The 25,152-nt window shown below is 39.7% G+C and overlaps 1 protein-coding gene across 3 annotated transcripts in view; it reads left to right on the forward strand.

Moving 5' to 3' along the window:
• The window catches only part of NBEAL1 (neurobeachin like 1), a 175,729-nt gene that overhangs the window by 27,813 nt on the left and 122,764 nt on the right, over nucleotides 1-25,152 (forward strand). For all 3 annotated transcript variants that reach the window (XM_058664871.1, XM_058664872.1, XM_058664873.1), the window contains exons 2-5: nucleotides 6,204-6,295; nucleotides 14,408-14,569; nucleotides 21,846-21,927; nucleotides 22,400-22,527. In XM_058664871.1, coding sequence (XP_058520854.1) covers nucleotides 6,204-6,295; nucleotides 14,408-14,569; nucleotides 21,846-21,927; nucleotides 22,400-22,527 — 464 coding nt within the window. The remainder of the gene's footprint in view (nucleotides 1-6,203; nucleotides 6,296-14,407; nucleotides 14,570-21,845; nucleotides 21,928-22,399; nucleotides 22,528-25,152) is intronic.

Consider the following 25,152-nt stretch of genomic DNA (forward strand, 5'->3'; position numbering starts at 1 on the left):
GGTTCATTTCCCAAATGCGCCCCAGCTGTCAGGCAGAAGCCATGAGCCTATGTTGGTGGCTGGACCCTAACAAAGAATAGTGATTTTGGCGTGTGCAAACATTTTGTAACCACTACATCAAAAACAAAAAACCTCCATCACCTAGGAAAGTTCTCTTCTGTGTCGTTTGGAGTCGGTTATTCCAAAAGTAGCCATTGATTCAATTTTGTCATCATAGCTTTTTCAGAACTTGTTTTTTTTTTAAAAAAACTACAAAGGCATATGGAGGGAACCAGGAGCGATCCTGACAACTTCTTTTTTTTTTTTTTTTCATTTCTCTCATGTTTTATTTATTTTTTTTTATTTTATTGTATTGTTGTTGACAATCTTTACATAGTTAATTGTGGTTAAAAAAAAAGGGTTCAGGGGGTATAGGGAAGTGGGTAATACTATTATGTCCATATTGTTTCCATCATGTATCTGAGGTAAAGGGGGATATTGAGGGAGAAGCCCCACCCGGTTTCCCGTCCACCCCAAGTCCTGGATGTGGGGCATGCTCTGAGATATTTGCTCAAGTGGTTTCAATAGTTCTCCAGTTATGAATCGCTGCCAGTTTCGCTCGATGAGGTCGTCCACTGATTGATATGGTCCATCATAAAGTCTCCGTTTGCCCCATATTTCGCTGCCAACATATAGCTGAGATGAATGATTGACCTGTTCTGTCTTCTGTCCTTTCCTGGTTCTGAGTCCAGCAGTTCGATTGGGGAGATCTCCAAAGAGACCTTGAGGTATTCCCAGACCAGATTCTTGTATGTTCTAGCAAGCACAGGGCCCGGCACAGTCCATCACCCCGATCAGCTGGTGGTTGCAGTTGCTGGGTTGGTTCTGTTTTCAGTCCCGAGTTGCACTGGAACCAATGGGTGTTGCAGTCCAGTCTGGTTCTGCCCAGCACATACTCGGCCCTTGCATCAACCAGTGGGAGCTGCAGCCTAGTCAGAGTTACCCACAATAACCCCCACCAGGCCCACCCCCTACCCTGGTTTGCCAATATGTGTAGCAGTAGACCAGTCTGTCCCCCATCCCATTTGGCTCTTGTACTTGTCAATGGGCATTAAAGCTTAGTACCATCTAACCAACTCAACCATCCAGCCCTCACGGATGTTGTTGAGTGCCTCTTTGTTGTTGAGTGCCTCTTTGTCAGAACTTGTTATAAATAAATGAAATCCTCTGGATATATGCTTTGATGCCTGGCATCTTTTTGCTCAGATGCTTTCAATGCTTGTGTTCTGTCGGTAGTTTTCAGGAGTTTTTGTTTGTTTGTTTTACCTGAGTTACATTCCATTGTATAAATCTATCATGTTGTGTTCATTCATTAACCTATTGATAGTTTTTGTTTTAGACTATTAAAAGTAAAACTTCTGTGAAAATTTTTATATAAGTGTGTTTATGAATATTGTTTTCATGTCTCCAGAAGAGAAGTAGCAGATCATTTGATCTGTGTATGTTTAACTTTAAAAGAAACGGGTTAAGCTGTCCCCTGCAATGTTGACATCCCATATGAGTTGGATTCTAGGGTGCTCCACTTCCGATCCAGCTCCTTGATGATGTATTTGGAAAAGCAGCAGAAGATGGCTTGATTGCTTGAGTACTTCCTCTGACTTGACTTGACTGAGGCCCAGCTGTTTCTGGCCATTTGGGAAGTGAACCAGTGGATAGAGAACTTCCTCCCTCTCTCTCACACACACATTCTCACACTCTTATAATTCTGTCCTTCCACAATTTTTAAAATTGTTTTTAATTTACGTTAATTTTTCATTTTTTGATACATTTCCCTTGTCCCCTCTCCAAACTCCCTCCCCTGCCACTGATTTTTCCCCATATTTTAACAATAGTATAGTCCTTCACAAACAGTCATAAATCCATCATTTTGTTATCTATATATATCCTGATATTGAGGATATGGACAATGGCAGACAGTCTAGCATCCCCCTATCAAGATATATTTAACAGCTTCATTGGGAGTCCATCTTTGGTTTGGAGGTAGAGATGCTTACTGTGTTGTATCTTCACATTTGGACATGATAGTCTCTAATATACATTTACTATACATTCGCTTAAATGAATAGCTATACAACAGAATCAGCAACAGGAATAAAGTTTAAAAATTTACAACTTGAAGTTAAATAACATGCTAATAACATGCTACTGAATGAACAATGACTCACTGAAGTTTAATGATAGAAAAGAAACAATTTGAAGAAATGAAAATGAAAATAATAATGTCAAAAACCATGAGTTACAGCAAAAACAGTATTGAAAGGGCTATTGATCTTGTATTTTGAATGAAGGTTGTCTTCTATCAGGGAGAACATATGATATCTGCCTTTTTGGGATTGACTTATTGCACTGAAAATAATGGTCTGTAGTTCGGACCATTTGATTGCAAATGGTAGAATTTCAGTCTTTTTAATGGCTGTGTAGTATTCCATGGCGTAGATACACCACAGTTTATCCACTCCTCTTTTGACAGGCATCTGGGTTATACCATGTTTTTGCTATTGTATATTGTGCTGCTGTGAATATAGGGTAACAGATCCCTTTCTCATATGCAGATCTCATTTTCTTTGGATATATTCACAGCAGTGGAATAGCTGGGTTATATGGCAAGTTTATTTTTAGTTCTCTTAGCATTCTCCATGTTGACTTCCATAGTGGTTGTACAACAGTTATTTTATCCCACCAGCAGTGAAGGAGGGTACCTTTCTCTCCACATTCACACCAGCATGTGCTATTAGTAGAGTTCTGAATGTATATTGGTGTCACTGAAGTTAGGTGGAACCTCAATGTGTTTTTCATTTTTATCTCCCTGATGGCTAGGAGCCTTAGCATTTTTTCATATGTCTATTAGCCATTTGAATATCTTAGGTGTTAGTCCCCTATTAGTTGTGTAGTGTTCAAAGATTTTCTCCCATTCCATTGGTTGCTTCTTCACTGTATTAATTGTTTCCTTTGCTATACAGAAGCTTTTTAGTTTGATGTGGACCTATTAGTTTATTTTGTCTTTGACTGCCTGTGCTTTTGGTGTATTTTCCAAGAAGTCTTTCCTCATTCCTATATATTGTAGAGTGCTTCCTATGTTTTCCTCTAATAGTTTGATAGTTTTTTGGTGCAGATTTAGGTTCTTGACCCATTTAGAGCTGATTTTTTTATTATGTGACAGGTGGGGTTCTTGTTTCTTACCTCTGCAGGCTGTTATCCAGTTGTTCCAACAGCATTTGTTGAAGAGACTGGGCTTTTTCCCTGGATTGTTTTCAGTTTTGTTGTCAAAGATTAGTTGACTATACATGTGTGGGCTCCATGTGGTGTTTCTATTCTGTTCCTATTGATCTTCTCTGTATCTGTACCAGTACCAGACTGTTTTGATGACCACTACTCCATACTATGTCTTGAGGTCTAGAATTGTGATTCCTCTAGTTTGATTTTTATTCTTCAGGATAGCTTTGGCTATTTATGGTTTCTTGTGTTTCCGGATGAGCTTTTGTATTTTCTGTTTCTGATAATGTTGGGATTTTGATTGGGAATGTGTTGAATTTGTATATTACTTTTGGTAACATATACATTTTGATGATGTTGATCCTGCCAGTCCAGGACATGGCATGTTTCTCTACTTTTCAATGTCTTCTTCTATTTCTTTTTAAAAATGTTTTATAATTTTCATCATTGATTTCTTCCACATATTTAGTTAGATTAATTCCTACATATTTAAGATTTCTCTCTGCTATTCTAAAAGGGACTGTGCTTAGAATTTCTTTCTCAGCCATGGGATTATTTGTGTACACTAGTGCCATTGATTTGTGTTCACTAATTTTGTATCCTGCTACCCTGCCAAAGTCTCTTATGAGTTCCAGTAGTGTCTTATGTAGAGAATCATGTCATCTGCAAACAAGGATAGTTCAATTCCTCATTTCTGATTTGAATTCCTTGAATTTTTTTTCTTTTTTTGCCTAATAGCTTTGGCAAGGACTTGCAATACTATATTGAATAGCAGTGGTGAGTTCCAGATCTTAGTGGAAAAGCTTCCTGTCTTTCCTCATTTAGCATGATACTGGTGTTGGGTTTTTCATGTATTGCTTTGATTGTATTACAGAATGTTCTTTCTATGCCTATCTTGCTTAAGGTTTTCAGCATGAAGCAGTGTTGGATTTTGTCAAATACCTTCTATGCATCTATTGAAATGATCTGTGGTTTTTATTTTTCAATTTGTTGATGCGGTGTATCATTGACTGAGTTTTGAATGTTGAACCATCTCTGCATGCCAGGGATGACTCATCTGACCCAGGTGAATGATATGCCTGAACATTGTTGAATCCTATTGGTTAGTGTTTTGTTGCATGTATGTTCATTAGGGATATTGGTCTGTAGTTTTCTTTTTCTGTTGGGTCTCTATCTGGCTTTGGTGTTAAGGTGATATTGGCTTCATAGAAGAGTTTGAAAGGATTGCCTCCCTTTCTGTTCTTTGGAATGGCTTGTGGAGAATTGGGTAAGTTTTTCTTGAAAGTTTGGTAGAGTTTAGCCGTGAGTCCATGTGGTTCAGTGCTTTTTTTTTTTTTTTTAGAAGGGATTTAATTACTCTGCCCTTCAACTAAATCTTTAAAAAAAAAAAAAAAAGGAAAGATACCATCAAATTTTTTTTCAAGTGAGGATACCATTTAAAAATTGAGAGAGAGAGTTCCCATGTGCTAGTTTACTTCCCAGGAACCCATAGTGGCTGGGACTGGGCATAGCAGATCCTGCAACCAGAAACTTAATCCAGATCTTCTCATGGAGAGCAGTAATCAATGTAGCTTAGTCATTGCTGCTGCCTCCAAGAATCTGTGTTAACAAGAAGCTGGAGCTAGGTTGCTGGAGCCAGGTGTTGAGCTCAACCACCACAGTGTGGGACGTATGCAACTTAACCAGTGCCTTAACTGAGCCAAACCCTGTACTTAGCCTTTCTCTTAATTGTGCCCTCTGATGAATAATAGGTTTTACATTCAATCAGCAACAATTTTGCTTTCAGTTTTTCTGTTCTGATAAATTTTTGATTATCTTCAAAGTAGGAAAGATATTTTATATCGTAGAAGATTTTGTTTTAGTTTTAATGTTCATGTTAATCCATTTCTAATTTGGCTTTCTATGTTTTATATTTATTATTAACTCATTAACAAATATTGAATACCTTTTTGTTAAGCACTGTTATGGTAATAACTAGTAAAGTAAAAATCGTGCAATTGTAAAACTCATATTCCTGGGGTAATGGTCAATAATCTAGTAAATAAGTAAATTATGGGGTATATTGAATACCATAGAGTTGAGAAACAGAATAGGATAAGGCGAAGGACAGTGAGAATGTTTGCAGTTCTAAGAAAGGTGGTTAAAAATATGCATCATTGAAAATTTATCATTGAGGGCTCGGCAGCGTGGCCTAGTGGCTAAGGTCCTCGCCTTGATCCCATATAGCCGCTGGTTCTAATCCCGGCAGCTCCACTTCCTCTCTATCTCTCCTCCTCTCAGTATATATCTGACTTTGTAATAAAAATAAAATAAATCTAAAAAAAAAAAAAAGAAAATTTATCATTGAAAGAATGACTTGAAGAAGGTGAGGGAGTTAGCCATTTCTGTATTTAGGTGAGAAGTTGTTTAGGGTAGAAAATACAGCCAGCGTAAAGGCCTGTTGGGTGGGAGCATGTCTGGTATGGTTCAGGAACAGCCAAGGAGGCCAATGTTATTTAGAGTAACTAGCTATGGTTGCGGGGTCTGGTGCTTTTGCCTAGTGGCCAAAGTCCTCGCCTTGCATGCACCGAAATCCCATCTGGGCACCGGTTTTAATCCTGGCTACCCCGCTTCCCATCCAGCTTCCTGCCTGTGGCATGGGACCCGTCAGTTGCATGTTAGACCTGGAAGAAGCTTCTGGCTCCTGACTTTGGATTAGCTTAGCTCTGGCTGTTGTGGCCACTTGGGGAGTGAGCCAGCAGACGGAGATCTTTCTGTTTCTCCTTCTTTCATGTATTTGCCTTTCTGATAAAAATAAATAAATTAAAAAAAAATGCAACAACAGGTCTATGTGTATGTCTTCTTCAGTATCAAAAGACTTCATTATTGCTTCCTTAAATATTTGTCTGAAGTGGATGTCTCCTTTCTTGTCCCTTAACAATATATTTAATGTAATATGTTCCTTGTTTCAGAAAGATCCAGATTATCTGAAGCTGTGGTTGGACAATTTTGTTTCCAGCTATGAACAATTCTTGGATGTTGACTTTGAAAAGCTGCCTACCAGGTATGTAGAAGCACTAATTTCTTACCCTTAAGTGAATTTATTCATTTTTGTCACAGTGGTTTTATTGATGACATGTGGCAAGAATGGCAATTGTTTTGCACTTTTGTTTTTTAAGATTTTATTTTATATTGAAAAGTCAGATATGCAGAGAGGAGGAGAGACAGAGAGGAAGATCTTGCGTCTGATGAATCATGCCCCAAGTGAGCTGCTACAACTGGAGCTGTGCCAATCCAATGCCAGGAGTCAGGAGCTTCTTCCAGGTCTCCCATGCGGGTGCAGGGTCCCAAGGCTTTGGGCCGTCCTCAACTGCTTTCCCAGGCCACAATTAGGGAGCTGGATGGGAAACGGGGTCACCAGGATTAGAACTGGCGCTTATATGGGATCGTGGTGCATGCAAGGGGAGAACTTAAGCAGGTAGGCTACCACGCTGCGCCCATTTGTACTCTTGATATTCTTTCTCTCATGGCATGCATTGCTAATTGATCATACCAGTTTTCTTGGTATAGCTGGCTTGCTTCTGGAAACCACTTTTAGACTTTAGTGAGATACTACCAACTGAGCATCCTCTGATTCATTTTATTTCTTAGAGTTATCAGTGTTAGCACCTAGGCTGACAAATCAAGGACAGAGGTCCTTCACAGGGCTGCTCTCATGAGTGGTCTTTGGGGCCGCATGCACTTCTGACTAAGTAGCTGTAATTCACGGTTCTCAGATTGTTCTCAGGTTTAATAATGCACTAGACTCAGGCATTTTGGAGAAAGTACTGGGCTGGGGATTATATCTGGTAAAAATGTCCTATTGTCATATGACAAGATATGGAAAAGTCTTGGATGCAGAACTTTATTGCTTTTTATTAAGTCAGAAAATAGCACTGTGCCTGAAAAAAAGTGTGTTCTGAAAACTCTTTGAGCTCTGCGTGTCCTGAGAGTCACTGGGCTCTTACTGCATTATTGGCCATGTGACTGGGCTCCACATACAGTCCCTCTCCCTTTCCGGAGGATTGATGTGAGTAAGGCTAAAAGTTTCATCCTGTTAATGTTTGATCTTTCTGGTTGATGAAAAATATGTAAGGGCCCACATGAGTCACTTCATTTATATGAAATCAGGTGTAATCCCAAGTGACTTGTTAGATGTAACAAAAGATATTCTTGTCACTCAGAAATTCCAACGTTTTTGAAACTCAGTGCTGGGACTCTAGCATATAGATTTGATATATATTCTTTACTATAGATAGATATGCAAATTCACACTTATTTCTGTTTCTGGCCTTAGAATGCAGTCACAGGAGTCTTGAGGAGTAGCAAGATAGTGAGGCTTTAAAAAACTAGATTTAAAAATCATAAAGGAAAATTTCAAATGGTATTAAAAATGTACAAATCTTCATTACTCCATTCATGTTCTGGTTTCCTGCAGTTGTGAGTCCACTTGTCAGTGTCTTTGTAACTCAAGCTTTCTTGAAAGCCTTATAGTTGTTAGGTAGCAGAAGTTGGGTAGAATGATAAGTAAGAGAACTAAGGCAGGTGTTTAGCCACAAAAGGAACTCCAGTTACAGTTATATGATGAGAAGGAAAGTGAGGAATTATGATAGTTAATGATGAAAAAGGGTACCTGGAAAATTAACAACTTGCTTGGAGGATACCAGGTGAATGTAGAATAGAGAAGCAAATAAAACCCCTCTTCTTCCTTTTATAATGGATAAGAGTGCTACTAAAATTTTTCCCATATGAGACTATCCTGATCAACTTTGTTTTTCAATAGTTATTTTAGAGGGTGACTTTGGCACAGCAGTTAAGACACTTGCCTCTCATGTTGGAGTGCCTGGATTCAAGTCCTGTCTCCACTTCTGTTCCAGCTCCTTGCCAATGCACATACTGGGAGGATGAGTCTAATGCTTTGATCCCTGCCACTTTTTTGGGTGACACAGATTGAGTTCTGGACTCTTGTTATTGTCCTGTCCCAGCCCTGGATATTGTGGACATTTGTGGAGTGAACCAGCATATGGAAGTTCTGTCTCTGTGTCTCATTTTATAGAGATTATGGAGAATATTTGAATTTAGAGCAAGAACCTTTAAGAAATTAAGAAATAATTGCAATAATCCAGAGAAGAGGTTGTTGGAGTTGTGTACAATATATTGAACTCAAAAAGGATTTGATATTGCTAAAAAAGGACTAATTTTTATAAATATGTAGCTTCAGATTTTTCCTTATATTTTGTTTATAGAGGTTGGAAAGTATTACATATTGAACTGTCATCAAAATAAGATTATGTATTAATGATTTCTAAGAAAAGCATTCTTGTTTGTACTTTAGAATACTTGAGAAATTTTTATTTATTTTCACTTTATTTGAAAGGCAGAGAGATAGATACACAAACATAGAGTTAGTTCTTTTACCTCCGAGTTCATTCCCTACGTGCCCATAACAGCCAGAATTGGGCCAAGCTGAAGCAACGAACCTGGACCTGAACCTGAGTCTGCCATCTGGAAAGTAGGAACCCACTTTCTTGAGCCATTACTTGCTGCCTCCCTGGATATACGTTACAGATGTTGGATAAGAAGTGGAGGATGCTGGACTTGAACCAGATACTCCAGTATGACATGTGGTATTCTAGTGTCAAATGTGACTCCCGATGTACTAGTATTTTGATGATTTACAGCTAACTTTAAATAATATGCCTATGGATGTTAATGTGTAAGGATTTCAATTTTCATTTAGAATATTGGAATGAAAGCTTCTAAAGTTTCTAGGTGGAGCAGCTGTTTAGCCAGCAGTGTTTTTTTAAATAATAAATTCATTTTATTTTTGATAATGTTTACATAGTTGAGAGGGATGCATGCCCATGTTGACCACTGACCAGGTTGGAGAGGGTCAAGGAATGGGAGAAAGCAGACAAAACACCTGCCTCCAATCTCTTTTTATCCTCCTGCATCCCAGGAAAGTAGGAAAAAAGAGGAGAGGCTTGCTCCCAGCAGCCTAATCCTCATACTCTGGGATGGGGGATAGCTACCAGATGTCATCCCAGGGTCCGTGATGTGGAACATGTTCCAAGGAAGCTGAAGTAGGTTTTTTTTTTTTTTTTTTTAAGATTTATTTATCTTTATTGGAAAGGCAGATATACAGAGAGGAAGATCTTCCATCTGTTGATTCACTCCCTGAGTGACCACAATTGCTGGAGCTGAGCCAATGCGAAGCCAGGAGCCAGGAGATCTTCCGGGTCTCCCACCTGGTTGCAGGGTCCCAAGGCTTTGGGCCGGCCTCAACTGGTTTCCCAGGCCACAAGCAGAGAGCTGAATGGGAAGTGGGGTCGCTGGGATTAGAACCGGTGACCATAGGGATCCCGGCGTGTTCAAGGCAAGGACTTTAACCATTACGCTATTGTGCTGGGCCCTGAAGTAGTTTTGATATTACTGACATGCTGTGGATTTCATTGCTCCAAGGCTGAGGAAATCCTTCCAAGGTCCATTGGCTGCATAGTCCACCTTAGAGTCTCCACTCACCCAGAGGTTTCCTGTCAACGCTTGTCTGGGAGAGCTGTCCAATTTGTTCTTCCTTCTATCCTCTAGATGTCCATGGTGCTAGATGTCTTCTGCAGGCCTCAGTGAGCTGGCTGTCATGTTCCCCCTGAGCATCTGAGCATGCCATCCACTGCACAGGCCTCAACAGTCGTGGCGCTCCAATTCTGATACATGTACCCCATGGTCAAACCACAGATCCTGTGATTTTCGCTGTGGTTGGAGTTCTGAGTCCAGTGATCCAGTTGGGGACATCCCCAAAGAAGCCTTGCCAGAGGTGACCCTAGGCTACTCCTGTTTGTGCCAGCCAGTGCAGGGCCTGGTTCAGTACATCAGTGACATCAGCCTGTGCACACAGTGGTGGTTGCAGTCACCTGGTCAGTTTTGTCCCTAGTCCCATCTCATACGCAAACCAGTGGGTGCTGTGGCCCAGCTTAATCCTGCCTAGCACACACTGGGTTCTTATGCACACCAGCCAGAGCTGCAGCCCAGTCAGAATGATCCCCAATAACCCCCATCACACCCACACCTAGGCCCAGTTCCTATGCATGCTGGTGTGTGCAGCAGACTGATTTTGCATCCCATTTGGCTCTTGTACACACCAATGGGTTTAGGAGCCTATCTCAACCTGACCAACCCCACTATACAGCCCAAATTCATGCACTGGGAGGCAGTGGTTGGTACTAACAATTCTAGCTCAGGTCTTCCGTGAGGTCAGATGTATTGATTTGGCCCTAAAAAATCCTCCAGTTTCCCTCCTCTAAGCCACCTGGTTTCAGCCCCCTTGCTTACCTACAAGTGCAATAGCCTGGTTGGTGGAAATCCCTTAGAAGTCATTCCTTACTTGTCAAGTTCTTCCTCAGCAGTCCCCCCTCCCACACATCTCCAGACTTGCCTCCCTAAGCAATCCACAGCCTCCCTTGTCTGTGAGCATGTAGATCCCCAAGCCCGGTCCTCTGCTGGTAGCCATGCCAACCTTGAGCTCTACCTGCCCAACCAGGGCCCGTGCGTGTGCGGGTGCTAGACTGTCTGTTGGCATGCTGGTATCTACGCCCCACATATCTTAAAAAAAAATAGAATAGGCAACTATGCTGATATAGTTAACGTGGATTTGGCATTAATCAGGTCCAGGATGCCCACCAGCTGTTAGCTACTTTTCTCCTAGCAGTGTAACACTTGCTTAGGTACAGTGCAACCTGGGCAGTTGTCTATAGCTGGGTGGCTTAGCAGTTTAAGATGTCTGTTTCCCATATCAAAGCGTTGGGTTCAGTTACTTTCTTCATTTGTCTGACTGTAGCTTCCAACTAGATTCCCAGGAGACAGTGGTAACTGTTTATGTAATTGGATTCCTGCCACTGTGGGAGACTTGCATTCTTGGCTCCTAGTCCCAGCTGTTGTGCTCATTTGGAGACTGAAACAATGAATGGGATCTCTTTCTTTGTTGAAGTTTCTAATGTGCAATTGTTATTATCATAAAGTATAAATGTCTCCTTTTCTGGGAGGTCATCTCCGAAAATGCTACATTTTAAATTAACAATGTGTCTAACCACAGATGAGTATGTGTTAAAGAGTGGGGAAGACATTTGGTCTAGAGGTTAAGATGCTTGTGTCCTACATTGGAATCTTGGCTTCTTGTTAAAGCAGACCCTCAGAGGCAACAGTGATGGTTCAAGTAATAGGATTCCTGCTGCTCCCATGGGAGATCTGGATTGAGTTTCAGGGCCTCTACTTCAATGTTGTCCCATCCCAGCCAATGCCAGCATCCGGAGGAGTGAACCAAGGATGGCAGCTGTCTCTTTCAGTTTGTCTGTTTCTCTCTGACTCTCAGAAACAGATACTTCCCCAATCTTAAAGCATAAATAATAGATTTTACTAGTAAAGTCATTAAAAAATGCAAGTAAATGTTATATGCAAGAGTGTAATAAGCTAGCCACATTACCTTAATGCGGATAAGGTTGTATTTCTTGTTTAAACTGACTTGAAATATTTCTCAAGAAGAAAATTCATAACAGGGATTTTTACCAGATTTTAAAACCTTGGAACTTAGACTTCTTTCTTGTTAGACATCGACAACCATTAGTTGGTTTTTACAGTAGGTATTCAGTAGTCAAGCAGAGACATGAAACATATTTCTGGAGTTTGGGAACTTGCAACAAGAATATGGAATTTTGTGTAATAAAGACCCAGATGTGAAGAAATGCTTCCAAGTTCTTACAGTGCTCATCACTGTAGGAAAATAGTCCCAAAATTTCAGCTTCATCTCTACATATGTTCTAATTAAGCCTCAGCTTTACAAAGAGAATTAGTAAAAAAATTTCTCTTTTTAGAAGAAAAATTTGGGGGGACCTGGCATGATAGCCTCACTTTGCCTGCACTTGGGTGCTGGTTTATTTCCCGGATGCTCCACTTACATCCAGCTCCGTGCTTGTGGCCTGGGAGAACAGTTGAGGACATCCCAAAGCCTTGGGACCACCCTGTGTGGGAGACCCGGAAGAAACTCCTGGCTCCTGCCTTTGGATCAGCTCTGCTCTGGCAATTGTGGCCGCTTGGGGAGTGGATCAGTGCATGGAAGATCTTTCTCTCTGTCTCTCCTTCTCCCTGAAAATCTGACTTTCCAATTAAAAATAATAAAAAAAACTTTGTTTTTAGAAAGGAAGGTAACTTCTTAGACTGTTTATATATTTATTTGAAGTTGCAAATATAGAAGGTCAGGACCAATGACAAAGGGAAATACTTCTAAGTAACTAGGTAAAATATTGGAAAACCTAATGTTTCCTTTCTTGTTGACATGTTTTTTGAGAAGTGCAAGGGATAGTTTAGCCTTGAAAATTAGTTATGTTTAACTGTTTTTTCAGTCTCTCAAAGCTACAGTGGTTTTTGCAATCACCACTTTTTAGCTCGTTGGCAGAAACAGACTGTATGTGAAAATGAGAGGCCTTCTGGTAGTGCCTACAAACATGATACTGTGAAAGAATCCAAGGTCTCAAGTGACATGGTGCCAAAACCGTGATATTTCTGTAACTTGGTAATAGAATTTGATACTTTGTAATGTGCTTTGTAAATTATTTCCTGTGTAATTTAGTTAAAATCAGATGTTCATTTTATAAAACCACATCCTTTGTGTGTTGTAGGTTGGGTCATAAAGAGGCAAAATGCATTTATCATGTGAATTGTTGTAACTGCTGGTGATATCTTCAAATTCTTCTGACTGCAGTGAATCAAATAGTCTTTTACTCAGTTTAAAGATATTAGTAATATTTCACATTAAATGTTATCTGCAGAAGAGACTACTGGAAGATATAATTATTTAATCATAGGAGCCCTTCAGAGAGCTGTCTGCATATTTGGTCTTTTTATTCCTTAAATATTTGTTTTTTTATTTATTATTTGAAAGGCAGATTTTACAGAGAGAAGGAAAGACAGAAAGATTTTCTATACACTGGTTCACTCCCCAAATGGCTGTAGCAGCTGGAGCTGTGCTGATCTGAAACCTGAGCCAGGAGGTTTGTTTTTTTTTTTTTTTTTTTTTTTGGTTCTTCCCTGTGGGTATGGTCCCAAGGACTTCATGCTGTATTACTTTCCCAGGCCATAAGCTGGGAGCTGGATTGGAAGTGGAGCAGCCAGGACCCAAATCAGTGCTCAGCAGATTTGGCCAATTTTTTTCTAATGGACATAGGAAAATTAGGATCCAGTGGTTTATGACCAGATGCTTAAGTTTTAGTGACGATATATTTAAAATATGCTACTTTTTGTAGTTCTTTTTGTGTTTTACAGATGCATAATGGTTGGTGTCAGAGACATGTGAAATAGGATGGATGGTGTTAAAATTATATAGATATAGAAACTCCAAAGATTAAATGAGCAGTTCTATTTTATGGATTTAGTACCCAGGTATTTAGACTTTCGATCTAGGTGTGGGTTTTTATTGTAAGAGACACACCAAAGTGGCCATTTTTGTAAGAAGTTGGCTTTTGTTAGTTTCAAAATGTTAAAGAACAGCTTTCATTCATGCTCATCCTTAGGCCTCTGCATTTACATTTTCATTTTACTTTTTTCCCTTTTGTTGGTAATACATTTTCCCTCTTCTAAATACATGGCTGCTGTGGTCATTATGTAGATTAATCTCACTTACAGTAAAGCAGATGACAAATACTAAATTTTATTTAGGTACTTTGTTTTTAATCACTGGTTAAGGTAGCTTTTAGAAACAGTATATATACACATTTAATATTTCTAATTGGGAAGTACATTTACTTTTAGTCTAAATATTTCAGTTGACAATAAAACAAGTGAACATACTAACCTGATTGTATTTCCCTTTCCTTATCTCTCTGATTTTCTTCCCATATCTGCCTGCCTCTGTGACTGCCTCCATCTGCTCACCCCACCAAGCAAAACTCCTCTGAAGTCAGATTAATTGCTTTGCTCTGGTGATCGTCTAGTAACTTACTTAACTGAGTATGTGATGGGCCATTAAGGATGAGAAGGCACAGAGTGTTTGGAATGAACACAGAGGGCTTCTTCGGGGCTGAACATGCAGTTCATTTAAGTATCAGAGATTTTCTTATGTTGCACTTACCTTTTCCCCCTTTCATTGTAGGGTGGATGATATGCCTCCAGGAATATCTCTGCTTCCTGATAATATTCTGCAGGTTCTGAGGCTCCAGCTGCTGCAGTGTGTTCAGAAGATGGCAGACGGTTTAGAGGAACAACAACAAGCCTTGTCCCTTTTGCTTGTCAAGTTCTTCATTATTCTTTGCAGGTAACTGGTACAAAAAGTAGCCTATTTGTTTTAAAATAATTATTACTAAGATAATAGCAATAATGCATTAATGATGTTTGTCATTCATGTAAAACCTGAAAGAGTGAATGCCCCATTTTGCAATAGGCTTGCAATTTGACAGTATATTGGGATGTCTTTTAGTTGCCAAACATAGTTATAAAGACGTCTAAACAAGATTTTTAAAAATTTGTATTACAGCATAAAGTAGTTTGCACTAAAGGAAGGGATTATTACAGCAGGGACTGATGTTTTGATACAGTGGATTAAGCCTCTGTATACTACATCAACATTCCATATGAGTGTTGGTTCAAGACCTGGCTATTTCACTTCTTATCCATCTCCATTGCTAATATACCTGGGAAAACTTAGCAGAAGATTCCCCAAATGCTTGGGCCCCTGCCACAAATCTTAGAGACCTGGCTGAAGCTCCTGGCTCCTGGCTTCAGACTGGCCAGACCTGGCCATTGCAGCCGTCTGGGGAGAACTAGGAAGCAAAGGATCTCTGTCTCTGTCTCTTCCTTTTTCTCTTTAATTCCTTCAAGTAAAGGATTAAAATCCTAAAGAAATAAAAAAAAAATTTAAAGACATTTCTTTTTATTCGAAAGGCTGTTTTACCAAAAAAAAGGAGAAACAGAGAGATCGTCCGTCTGCTGGTTCACTCCTTAAATACCACAATGGCCAGAGCTAAGCAAATCTGAAGCCAGGATCCTAGAGCTTCTTCTGGGTCTCCCATGTGGATACAGAGCCCCAGAGACTTGAGCCATCCTCCACTGTTTTCCCAGGCCACAAGCAGGAAACTGAATTGCAAGTGGAACATTTGGAACACAGACTGGTGCTGCAGCTTCAGGATTAGCTTGCTAGGTCACTGCTGTTCTCCAAAAGAAAACTATTATACTAGTTTTTCCTCTGTGGTTCTCATTTATAACTATGTATACATTTTTTTTTTGCAGTCCCAGAATTTTATTTTATTTTATTTTATTTTAATTATTTATTATTTTTAATTCATTAATTACATTGTATTATGTGACACAGTTTCATAGGTACTTGGGTTCTCCCCACCCCTCCCCAAACCCTCCCACCATGGTGGATTCCTCCACCTTGTTGCATAACCACAGTTCAAGTTCAGTTGAGATTCCCCCATTGCAAGCATATACCAAACATAGAGCCCAGCATCTTATTGTCCAGTCAAGTTCAACGGCTTCTTAGGTATACCCTCTCTGGTCTGAAGACAGAGCCAGCAGAGTATCATCCCGATCAATTAAAAGCTCCAACATACCACAGCAAAAATTTACATCATTATGGAGTTAATTGATATAGTAATGAGTAACCAATATGTTAAAAGTAAATGCGAGTTCCTAGCCACCTTCTGTGACCACCTCATTGACATTTCAATTTTAGTTTATACACAACATATAACATACACAACATAACATGTTATACATAACATCATATCATCTTAAATTAAGGCAAACATGTGGTATTTAACCTTTTGGAATTGGCTCATTTCCCTTAGCATTATGTTTTCCAGTTTGGCCCATTTGGCCACAAAGAACTGCATTTTGTTTTTTTAATAGCTGAGTAGTATTCCATGGAGTAGATGAACCATAGCTTTCTTATCCAATCCTCTGTTGATGGGCATTTTGGCTGCTTCCATGTTTTTGCAATTACTGATTGTGCTGCTGTGAACATAGGAGTGCATGTTGGTTTCTCATAAAACAATTGTTCTGGATATATTCCTAGGAGTGCTATTGCCGGATCATACGGTATGTTGAATTTGAGTTGTTTGAATGTTCTCCATACTGATTTCCATAGAGGCTGTACCAGCCTGCAGCCCCACCAGCAGTGGAGTAGGGTCCCCTTTTCCCCGCAACCTCGCCAGCAAGTGTTGTTGGTGCTTTTATTCATGTGGGCCAGTCTTACTGGCGTTAGGTGGTACCTCATTGATGTTTTAATTTGGATTTCCCTTATTGCCAGGGAACTTGAGCATTTTTTCATATGTTTATTTGCCATTTGGGTTTGTTCCTTTGTGAAGTGTTTGCCCATTTCCCGTGCCCATTTCTTGAGTGGCTTGTTTTGACATTTTGGTTGTTTTGTAGCTCTTTGTATATTCTGGAGATTAGCCCTCTATCACCTATGTCGTGCGGGAAGACCTTCTCCCATTCTGTGGGTTGCCTTTTTACTTTGTTGATTGTTTCTCTAGCTGTACAGAAGCTTCTTAGTTTGATGAGGTCCCAATTGTTTATTTTGGTCTCGATTTCTACTGCTTTTGGAGTCTTTTTTAGGAAGTGAGGGCCTACCCCTAAGTGTTGCAGTGTGTTTCCAACATTTTCTTCCAAAAGTTTGAAGGTTTCTGGATGTAGGTTTAGATCTGTTATCCATTTAGGTCTGATCTTAGTGTATGGTGAGAGATGTGGATCTATCTTTTTGTTTCTGCAGGCTATTAACCAGTTGTCCCAACAGCATTTATTGAACAGACCTTCCCATTTGCCTGGATTGTCGTTTGTCTTTTTGTCAAAGATTATTTGGCTGTACCTCTTTGGGTTCCCACCTGGTGTTTCTATTCTGCTCCATTGATCTTCCTCTCTATCTTTGTGCCAGTACCAGGCTGTTTTGATAACCACTGCCCTACCCTGCTAACTTCCTGTTCTTGAGAATGGTTCTAGCTATCCGTGGTTTTTTGTGTTTCCAGATGAACCTTTGGATCATTGTTTCCAGTTCCATGAAGAATGCTTTGGGCAATTTGGTTGGGATTATGTATACATTTTTATTCCTCTGTGGTTCTCACTTATAACTATATGCATTTTTGTTATGGTGTGATATTGCTTATGAAAATGCATCATGTCTTCCAAATATTTTTATGATTTTACTGTATCAAGTATAATTGTTGTTGAAGTTTTTAGTTTCAAGGTTTACAGAATATGTCTGATACTAAATTTTGTGATGCAGGAGGATCCGTTTGGAAGCTTAGTAGAAACACACAGATGAAAGCTTATTTTGAATCCCCTTTCCATCATGTACATAATTTCTTTTATAAATACTTTATAATGAATTAGTTGATGAATAGTGACTTAATTGGCCTTTTAATCTTTTTTAGTGTAGTAGCTCTTTGCCTTAGATTGAAAGAAGGATGGAATAATTGAGAAGAGTTGTTAAAAACATTTCATCTCTTTCTGACCCTTAGTCATACTTTTGTTTTCATGCTCTTCCTCATCTTTAGAAAAGTAATGCAAGCATTTTACAGGTTATGGGGAAAAGTGCTTACTCAGGCAGTAAAATGTGACTAGGGCTCTGTGGTAGTTATTTGCAGTTGCTGCACTGCTTTCTGTAGATTTGTGAAAGTTGATGATTACATAGATAATCGTCTTAACTCCCTTATACCTAGTTCTTGATAGTAATAGGAAGCATAGGGATGGTCAACAGGTTTTTCAGTTGAGGGTTTGTTGTTTCAGTAGAAGTTACTCTCTACTGATAAATTTCATATTCATTAACTGCCAGTTATAGGCTGTGTTTCTGTTTCCAGAGACTTGACTTTATTTATTCCTTCGTTTTTTTATTCTTTCCTTCCTTTCTTGTTTATATATTTTCTATTGAAACAACAGATTTACAGAGAGAAGGAAAGACAAAGATCTTCTGTCCCTGGTTCACTAAATGGCTGTAGCAGCTGGAGCTGAACTGATACAAAGCTAGGAGCCAGGAGCTTCTGGATCTCCTACGTGGGTGCAGGGTCCCAAGGCTTTGGGCCACCCTCTACTGCTTTATCAGGCCACAGGCAGGGAGCTGGAGGGGAAGTGGAGCAGCTAAGACTAAAACTGGCATGCAAATGGGATCCTGGCACTTACAAGATGAGGAGCCATCATGCCAGGCCCTTTTTTACTTTATTTTTTAAAACTGCTGTTAAGCATTTTAATAAATCTTGTGTTTCAAAATAAGCTGAGTTTACAGAGCATTCTCATATATTTTCTTCCCTTCTTGTCTAGTTTTTTTGTATTTTAATATCTTGCTTTAGTATGGTACTTTTGTTTTAGTATGGTACATTTGTTATAATTGATGAACCAGTTACCGAGTAAAGTCCGTATTGTAGATTATTGTTTGAGTTGTGTATTTCTATAGAATTTGACATATGCATGTTATCAGCTCTGACAGTTGAGGGGTGAACCATGAATGAAATCTCTCTCCCTACCTCTTCATGCTGCATGTGTGAACACACTGACTCCTCAAATAAGATTAAGAAAAAAAAACACCTCTATATGCAGATTTTGACATGAATAAAAATTTTTGATTCATTTTATGAAAACGTAGGAATGTAATTACAGTATATTATGGTTAGTTTATGTTTAGCTTTACTAGAAGCTGACAAATTGTCTTCTACAGTGCTTGTATCTTTTTAAAAATATCTGTTTTCATTTGGAAAGCAGATTTTACAGAGGACAAAGGAGAGGTGGATATAGAAGGTTCACCTCAAAATGACTGCAACAGCCAGAGCTGAGTTGACCTGAAGCCAGAAGCTTTTTCTGGATTTCCCTCATGTGTACAGGCCTTGTGCCATCCTCTGCTGCTTTCCCAGGCCATAAGCAGGAAACTGGATGGAGAGTGGAACAGCCAGGACAGGAACTGGCACCCATATGGGATGCCAGTGCCATAGAGCCTGGCCCCGTAGTCCTTGGATATTTTACATTCCCGCTGGCATTGTGAGTTGCTTTTGTTCCTGTTCTTTCCGATTATCAGTGATACCATTCTTTGAGATTTTAGTCATTCTAGTAGATATTTATGGTATCTTGTTTTCATTTGTAACTGCCTAATGACAAAGATGTGCAGCATCTTTATATGGCTATTTGTACCTAAATATTCTTTGGTTCAGTTCCTATTTAAATTTTTTTGCCCATTTAAAAGTTGTCGTACATTTTTCTTCTGTTAAGTTTTAAAGGATTTTTGAATATTTAGAGATACAATTTTTTATCATGTGTGTGTTTTGGAACTATTTTCACATAGTCTGTGACTTAGCAGTCTTTTTTAGGGGTAGATAATTTTAATGAAGTCTAGTCTATCAGCTTGTTTTCCATGGTAATGTTTTTTGTTTTTTGTATCTGATAACTCATAAGCAGGGGGCTGTCATTGTGATACAGTGGGTTAAGCCACAGTTTTCATTCCATATGAATGCCAGTCTGAGTCCCAGCTGTTCCACTTCAATCCAGCTCCCTGTTGGTGGCCTAGGAATAGCAGCAAAAGATGGCCAAAGTATCTGGTCTGGATGAAGCTCCTGGCTCCTGTTGGCCTGGCCTATCCCATCTGGGGAGTGAACCAGTAGGTGGAAGATCGCTCTGCCACTCCTTCTCCACCTCTTTCAACTAAATAAATGTCTGAAGAAATCATCAGCAAACTCTTGGTCACTTAGATTTTCTTGCGTGTTTTCTTCTATTATTGTTGTAATTCATTTCACTTTAAAGCTATTCTCATCCAACATGTTTGTTATCATTGTTTTGAATGAACGATTATGTTAAATTTCTGAAGAATAATTAAAAATTGTCATCATTTATTCCTTTTTAATTCTTGTGCTTTTTTTATATAGTCTCTGATGTTTGTAAGAATCGATTTCTCAGTTAATAGCCTTTACATTTTGTGAGGACGAGTGATTTTTTTTTAAAAAAGTAAATGATTTAGTTGTTTGTCTGAAATACAGTTATAGCAAGCGCAGAGGACATACAGAGACGGAGGCTTTCCAACTGTGGTACACTTCTCAAATGACAGTGACAGGTGTGGCTGGGCCAGGCCCAAGACAGGATCCTGGAGTTCCGTCTGGGTATCCCACAAAGGTGGCGTGGGCCCAGGTAGTCTGGCCACCTTCAGCTGCCTTCCCAGGTGCATTCGCAGGGGCTGGGTTAGAAGTGGAGCAGCAGAGACTTAAGCCAACTTTCATGTGATGGCTCTGTCCATCATTTTTAATTGCTCTCAGGAAGAAGATTGTTTTCACCCTTACTGAGTGCGGAACTCCTGCAAAGGCTTCTGATTTTACCCATGTTTTTATTCTTCACTTTCTCCAAGATGTCATGATTATCTGAATTTTTATGGTGGGAAGTCTATTAATTCAGGGACAGGTGTTTAACCTAGTTGTTAAGACACCTGTATCCCACATCAAGTGCCTGTGTTCAGTACCTGGATCTAACTATAGCTCTTTGTTTCAATTTCTTGGCTCAAGCAGGAATGATGGCTTAAGCAGTTAGGTCCTTGCCACTCATGTGGGTGACCTGGATCGAGTTTCCTGCTGCCAGCTTCAGCATTATAGACATTTGGAGAGTGAGCCAGCAGATGGGAGCACTCTCTTTCTATCTTGCTTTCAAATATGTAAATAAATAAGTAAATAATTTTTAAAAAGATGTGTGTTCAGTTAATTTTAATGTTCCCCTAGCATCGACTAAATTTAGTTATAAATTATTTCACAAGGTAAAAGTATGTGAGAATTGAAAATTAATAAACTACCTTTTTAATGTGAAAATGGTTTTAAATGTAGTAAATATTAGCATATTTTGAAGATATTCAAGTCTTGTACAGTAAAAATGAATACCATATTATAGTTAAACATCAAGCTCCTGTTGAATTACTGCTTTAAACAGGATATTGTGCTGTCTTAGTGTATAACAATGCTGGTTGCCCTTTCAATCAAATTTTTTTAAAGATTTATTTATTTATTTGGAAATTAAAATTGGGGGATGGAGGGAAAGAAGGAATAAGGGTGTGTGTGTGTGTGTGTGTGTGTGTGAAAGTGAGATCCTTCCATCTATTGGATTTACTCTCCAGCTGGCTGCTTTGGCTGGATATCACAGTGCTGACCCCTATCAACGGTTTTTATCCTAGTCAAGGAAATCTGGTATACCAAAAGCAACATGAAAATTACAAAGCCATGCATATAGTATGATGGCAATGCATACACAAAATTGAACTGAATGTATTGTGGAGAAACTTGTAAGAAAAATTTAGACATAAATGTTTGAGTTAAAAAAAGTTGGTGAATTTTTTTCTTTTCCTACTTTGTGACATTTTTCAGTTTTCTGTAATATATTGATGCTGTTTCACACATTCATCCTACACAACATAGTTAAATGTTACTTGTAGTGTTTTTTGCATTTTCACTGGGAAAGCACTCAGAAGTGTGATTTTGTGTTGCAGTGTCATTTGTACATTGTTTACTAAAATATATTTTCAAAATTCAAACTAAATATATGAGCATACCTTCTATTCACTGTTCTTTTTTCAATCATAGAAATCTGTCAAATGTGGAAGAAATTGGGACTTGCTCGTATATTAATCATGTCATCACCATGACAACACTCTATATTCAACAAGTAGGTGTAAACTAATATATTTCCTTTTTGTTGTTTTACTGAGATTAAATAGATTTTGCTTTCTTTAGTTTTAGTGAATATAGTAACATGTTTTCAGAGGCAATAATAATTTAGAAGAGAATTAGAATTGTTGGGTAATATATTTCAGAAATCTTAATGTATTTAAAGATATATGTTGCCTGTTGTAATTAAGCAGTTACAGTATTTTATAAATTAAATGACACAGTTTGTGATTTTATATGTTCATTGTTTATTTGTCTCTCTTTACAGAGCATATTTATTTCAAAAGATAATGATTATCGTTTATACCTGTCTTAGGAAAAATTTAAAATTTGATTTGCTGTATATAGTTGATATGATCAAAGGCTCTTTTAGACCCAGTGGGGAAAATAGGCTAATTTGAGCAAAAATAATTTACTGTTAGATGATGAGTGAGCATGCCTTTTAATTTTATTTTTAACTTTATTCTCAGTTAAAAAGCAAAAAAAAGGAAAAGGAAATGGCAGATCAGACTCCTATTGAAGAATTTGTGATTCATGCATTGGCATTTTGTGAAAGTTTGTATGATCCATATAGGAATTGGCGACATAGAATCTCGGGGTATGTTTTGTAAATCATAATGTTCAATTGAAGCATGAAACCCATGGTAACTCTATGAGAACTTTTAAAAAGATGTTTATGAGACCCACAAATTTAACTTTGAGATAGATAGCATGATAAAGGCAATCAGTTAATGGTTAAGTTCCGAATAATTCATTGCATTCCCTGTCTGAATTTGTGTTTTCAGTGCAACTGAATACTCATAATCTGATAAGAAAACTTTAAAAGCATGGTAACAACAAGTGTGGAGAACATATTTTTCAAAAATGTTTTTTTTTCAAAAAGTGTATTTCATAATTTGAAACATACTTCTTGTCAGTATTTTGTACACTTATTTTTAGTTGGCGATCTTGTGCTAGTCAAAATCCATTTAGGAAAACAGAAAAAAAAATGAGATATTAAGGCAATGTAATGCAAGGAAGTTACCAAACAAACATTTAAAGAACTACAAAGGCAAAAGTGAGACGCTGTGGTAATTCAGAGACAGTGACTTCAGGACACAGTGCCTACCCCCAGTTCGTGTCCTCGTGGCCCTGCTTCCCATCCAGCTCTCTGCTTGTGGCCTGGGAAAGCAGTCAAGAATGGCCCAAAGCCTTGGGACTCTGCATCCACATGGGAGACCTAGAAGTTCCTGCTGCTGGGTTCAGATTGGCTCAGCACCAGTCGTTGTGGCCAGTTGGGGAGTGAGTCATCAGATGGAAGATTTTTCTCTCTGTCTCTCCTCCTTTCTGTGTATCTGCCTTTTCAATAAAAATAAATAAATCTTTTTAAATATAATTTTTTATTAAATTTTTAACAATCTTTACATAGTTAATTAGGGTAAAAAGGTTCAAGGGCTATAGGAAAGTGGGTAAGACTGTTGTTTCCATATTGTATCCTTCATGTTTCTGAGGTAAAGGGGGATATTGAGGGAGAAGCCCCACCCAATTTCCCACCCACCCAGGTCCTAGATGCAGGGCATACTCTGAGATACCTGCTCAGGTGGTTTTGATAGTTCACCAGTTATGAATCGCTGCCAATCTTGCCAGTCCAAGCACGGTGAAGTCGTTGAAGAATCCATTGATTGACATAGTCCATCATAGAGTCTCCATTTGCCCAGTATTTTGCTGCCAACATATAGCTGAGGTGGTTGATTAACTTGTTCTGTCTTCTGTCTTCTTGGCTAGGGTTCTGAGTCCAGCAGTTCGATTGGGGAGATCGCCAAAGAAATTTTGTCTGAGGTGTTCGCAGACCAAATTCTTGTATGTTCTAGCAAGCACAGGGCCCGGCACAGTCCATCACCCCGATCAGCTGGTGGTTGCAATTGCTGGGTTGGTTCTATTTTCAGCCCCAACTTCCACTGGAACCAGTGGATGTTGCAGTCCAGCCTGGTTCTGCCCAGCACATACTCGGCCCTTACATCAACCAGTGGGAGCTGCAGCCTAGTCAGAGTTACCCACAATAACCCCCACCAGGCCCGCCCCCTACCCTGGTTTGCCAGTATGTGTAGCAGTAGACCAGCCTGTCCCCCATCCCATTTGGCTCTCGTACATGTCGATGGGTATTGAAGCTTAGTTCCATCTAACCAACTCAACTATCCAGCCCTCATGGATGTTGTTGAGTGCCTCTCTGTCTAGCCACCCCAGCCTCTGTCCTAGTTTTCATGCCCTCCTGCGGGAGTGGTAACCCAAGAGGGAGGAGCCCACTTTTTCCCTCCCAGGTCTCTCCCACTCCCAGATTATGCCCTCTCCAGGTAGTTCTGTGGTTTGACTTGACAGAATTAGCCCCCAGTGCCAGCTTCTGCCAGCTGATGCTGCAGCTAAGCCCAAACATCCCTCACCCACTCTAATTTTGTTTGCACCAGTAGGAACAATCAGCCAGCTTGGCTTTTCCCTGATCTAGTCCACATGAAGTCCAATAGGTGTTGTAGTCCTGCTTAGTCTGGTCTGCCCCCATCCCAGCTCACGCTCTCCAGTGGGAGTAGCTGTCCAGCAAGGGAACCACCCCTTATTCCCCCTGCTGGCTCTGCCTCCTCTCTTCCTGGTTCTCACGCATGCAATTGGGCACTGCAGTCACATCCAGTATAGGTAACCTCACCTTGGCATTCCATATTGTGCACTAGTTTTTGTTGTGACCGAACCTGGCTCGACCCACACTGTTCTGGTGCTTGGATTTGCCAGTGGATGATGTGAACTGATTCAGCCTGGTCTTCCCCTGACCCATGCCGAATGTGTGCCAGTGGGAAACTTTCCATGGCCTATTCTGGGCTGTTTCCTATCATGCTTCTTGCGCTTACCTGCCGGGTCTGTGTCCTGCCAGAGGAGTTGCCCAGGCTCCTCCATCAGAACCCCTTCCCAGTGCCAGATTTTGCACGTACCAGTGAGTCCATGAGCCAGCACTACTCAGTTCACCTCCTGTCCTAGCAGGAACAGTGGCTTTTCCTGACTGACCTTCAACCCAAGCTGGTTCTTGTTGTTGGATGTTTCAGCCCAGCCATGGCCTGTCCATACCCTCATATGGCTCACACGTGGCTCAGAAGGGGGTTGAGACCCAGCCTAGTCCATCCCACGTCTACCCTGGTTCTCCAGGACACCAGATGGTGTTGGAGTCTGGCCAGGCTTGGTGCTTCCAGTCCCAGTCCACATT

This window comes from Ochotona princeps, chromosome 5, assembly GCF_030435755.1.
Source record: "Ochotona princeps isolate mOchPri1 chromosome 5, mOchPri1.hap1, whole genome shotgun sequence".
In the NCBI taxonomy this organism is placed as follows: Eukaryota; Metazoa; Chordata; class Mammalia; order Lagomorpha; family Ochotonidae; genus Ochotona; species Ochotona princeps.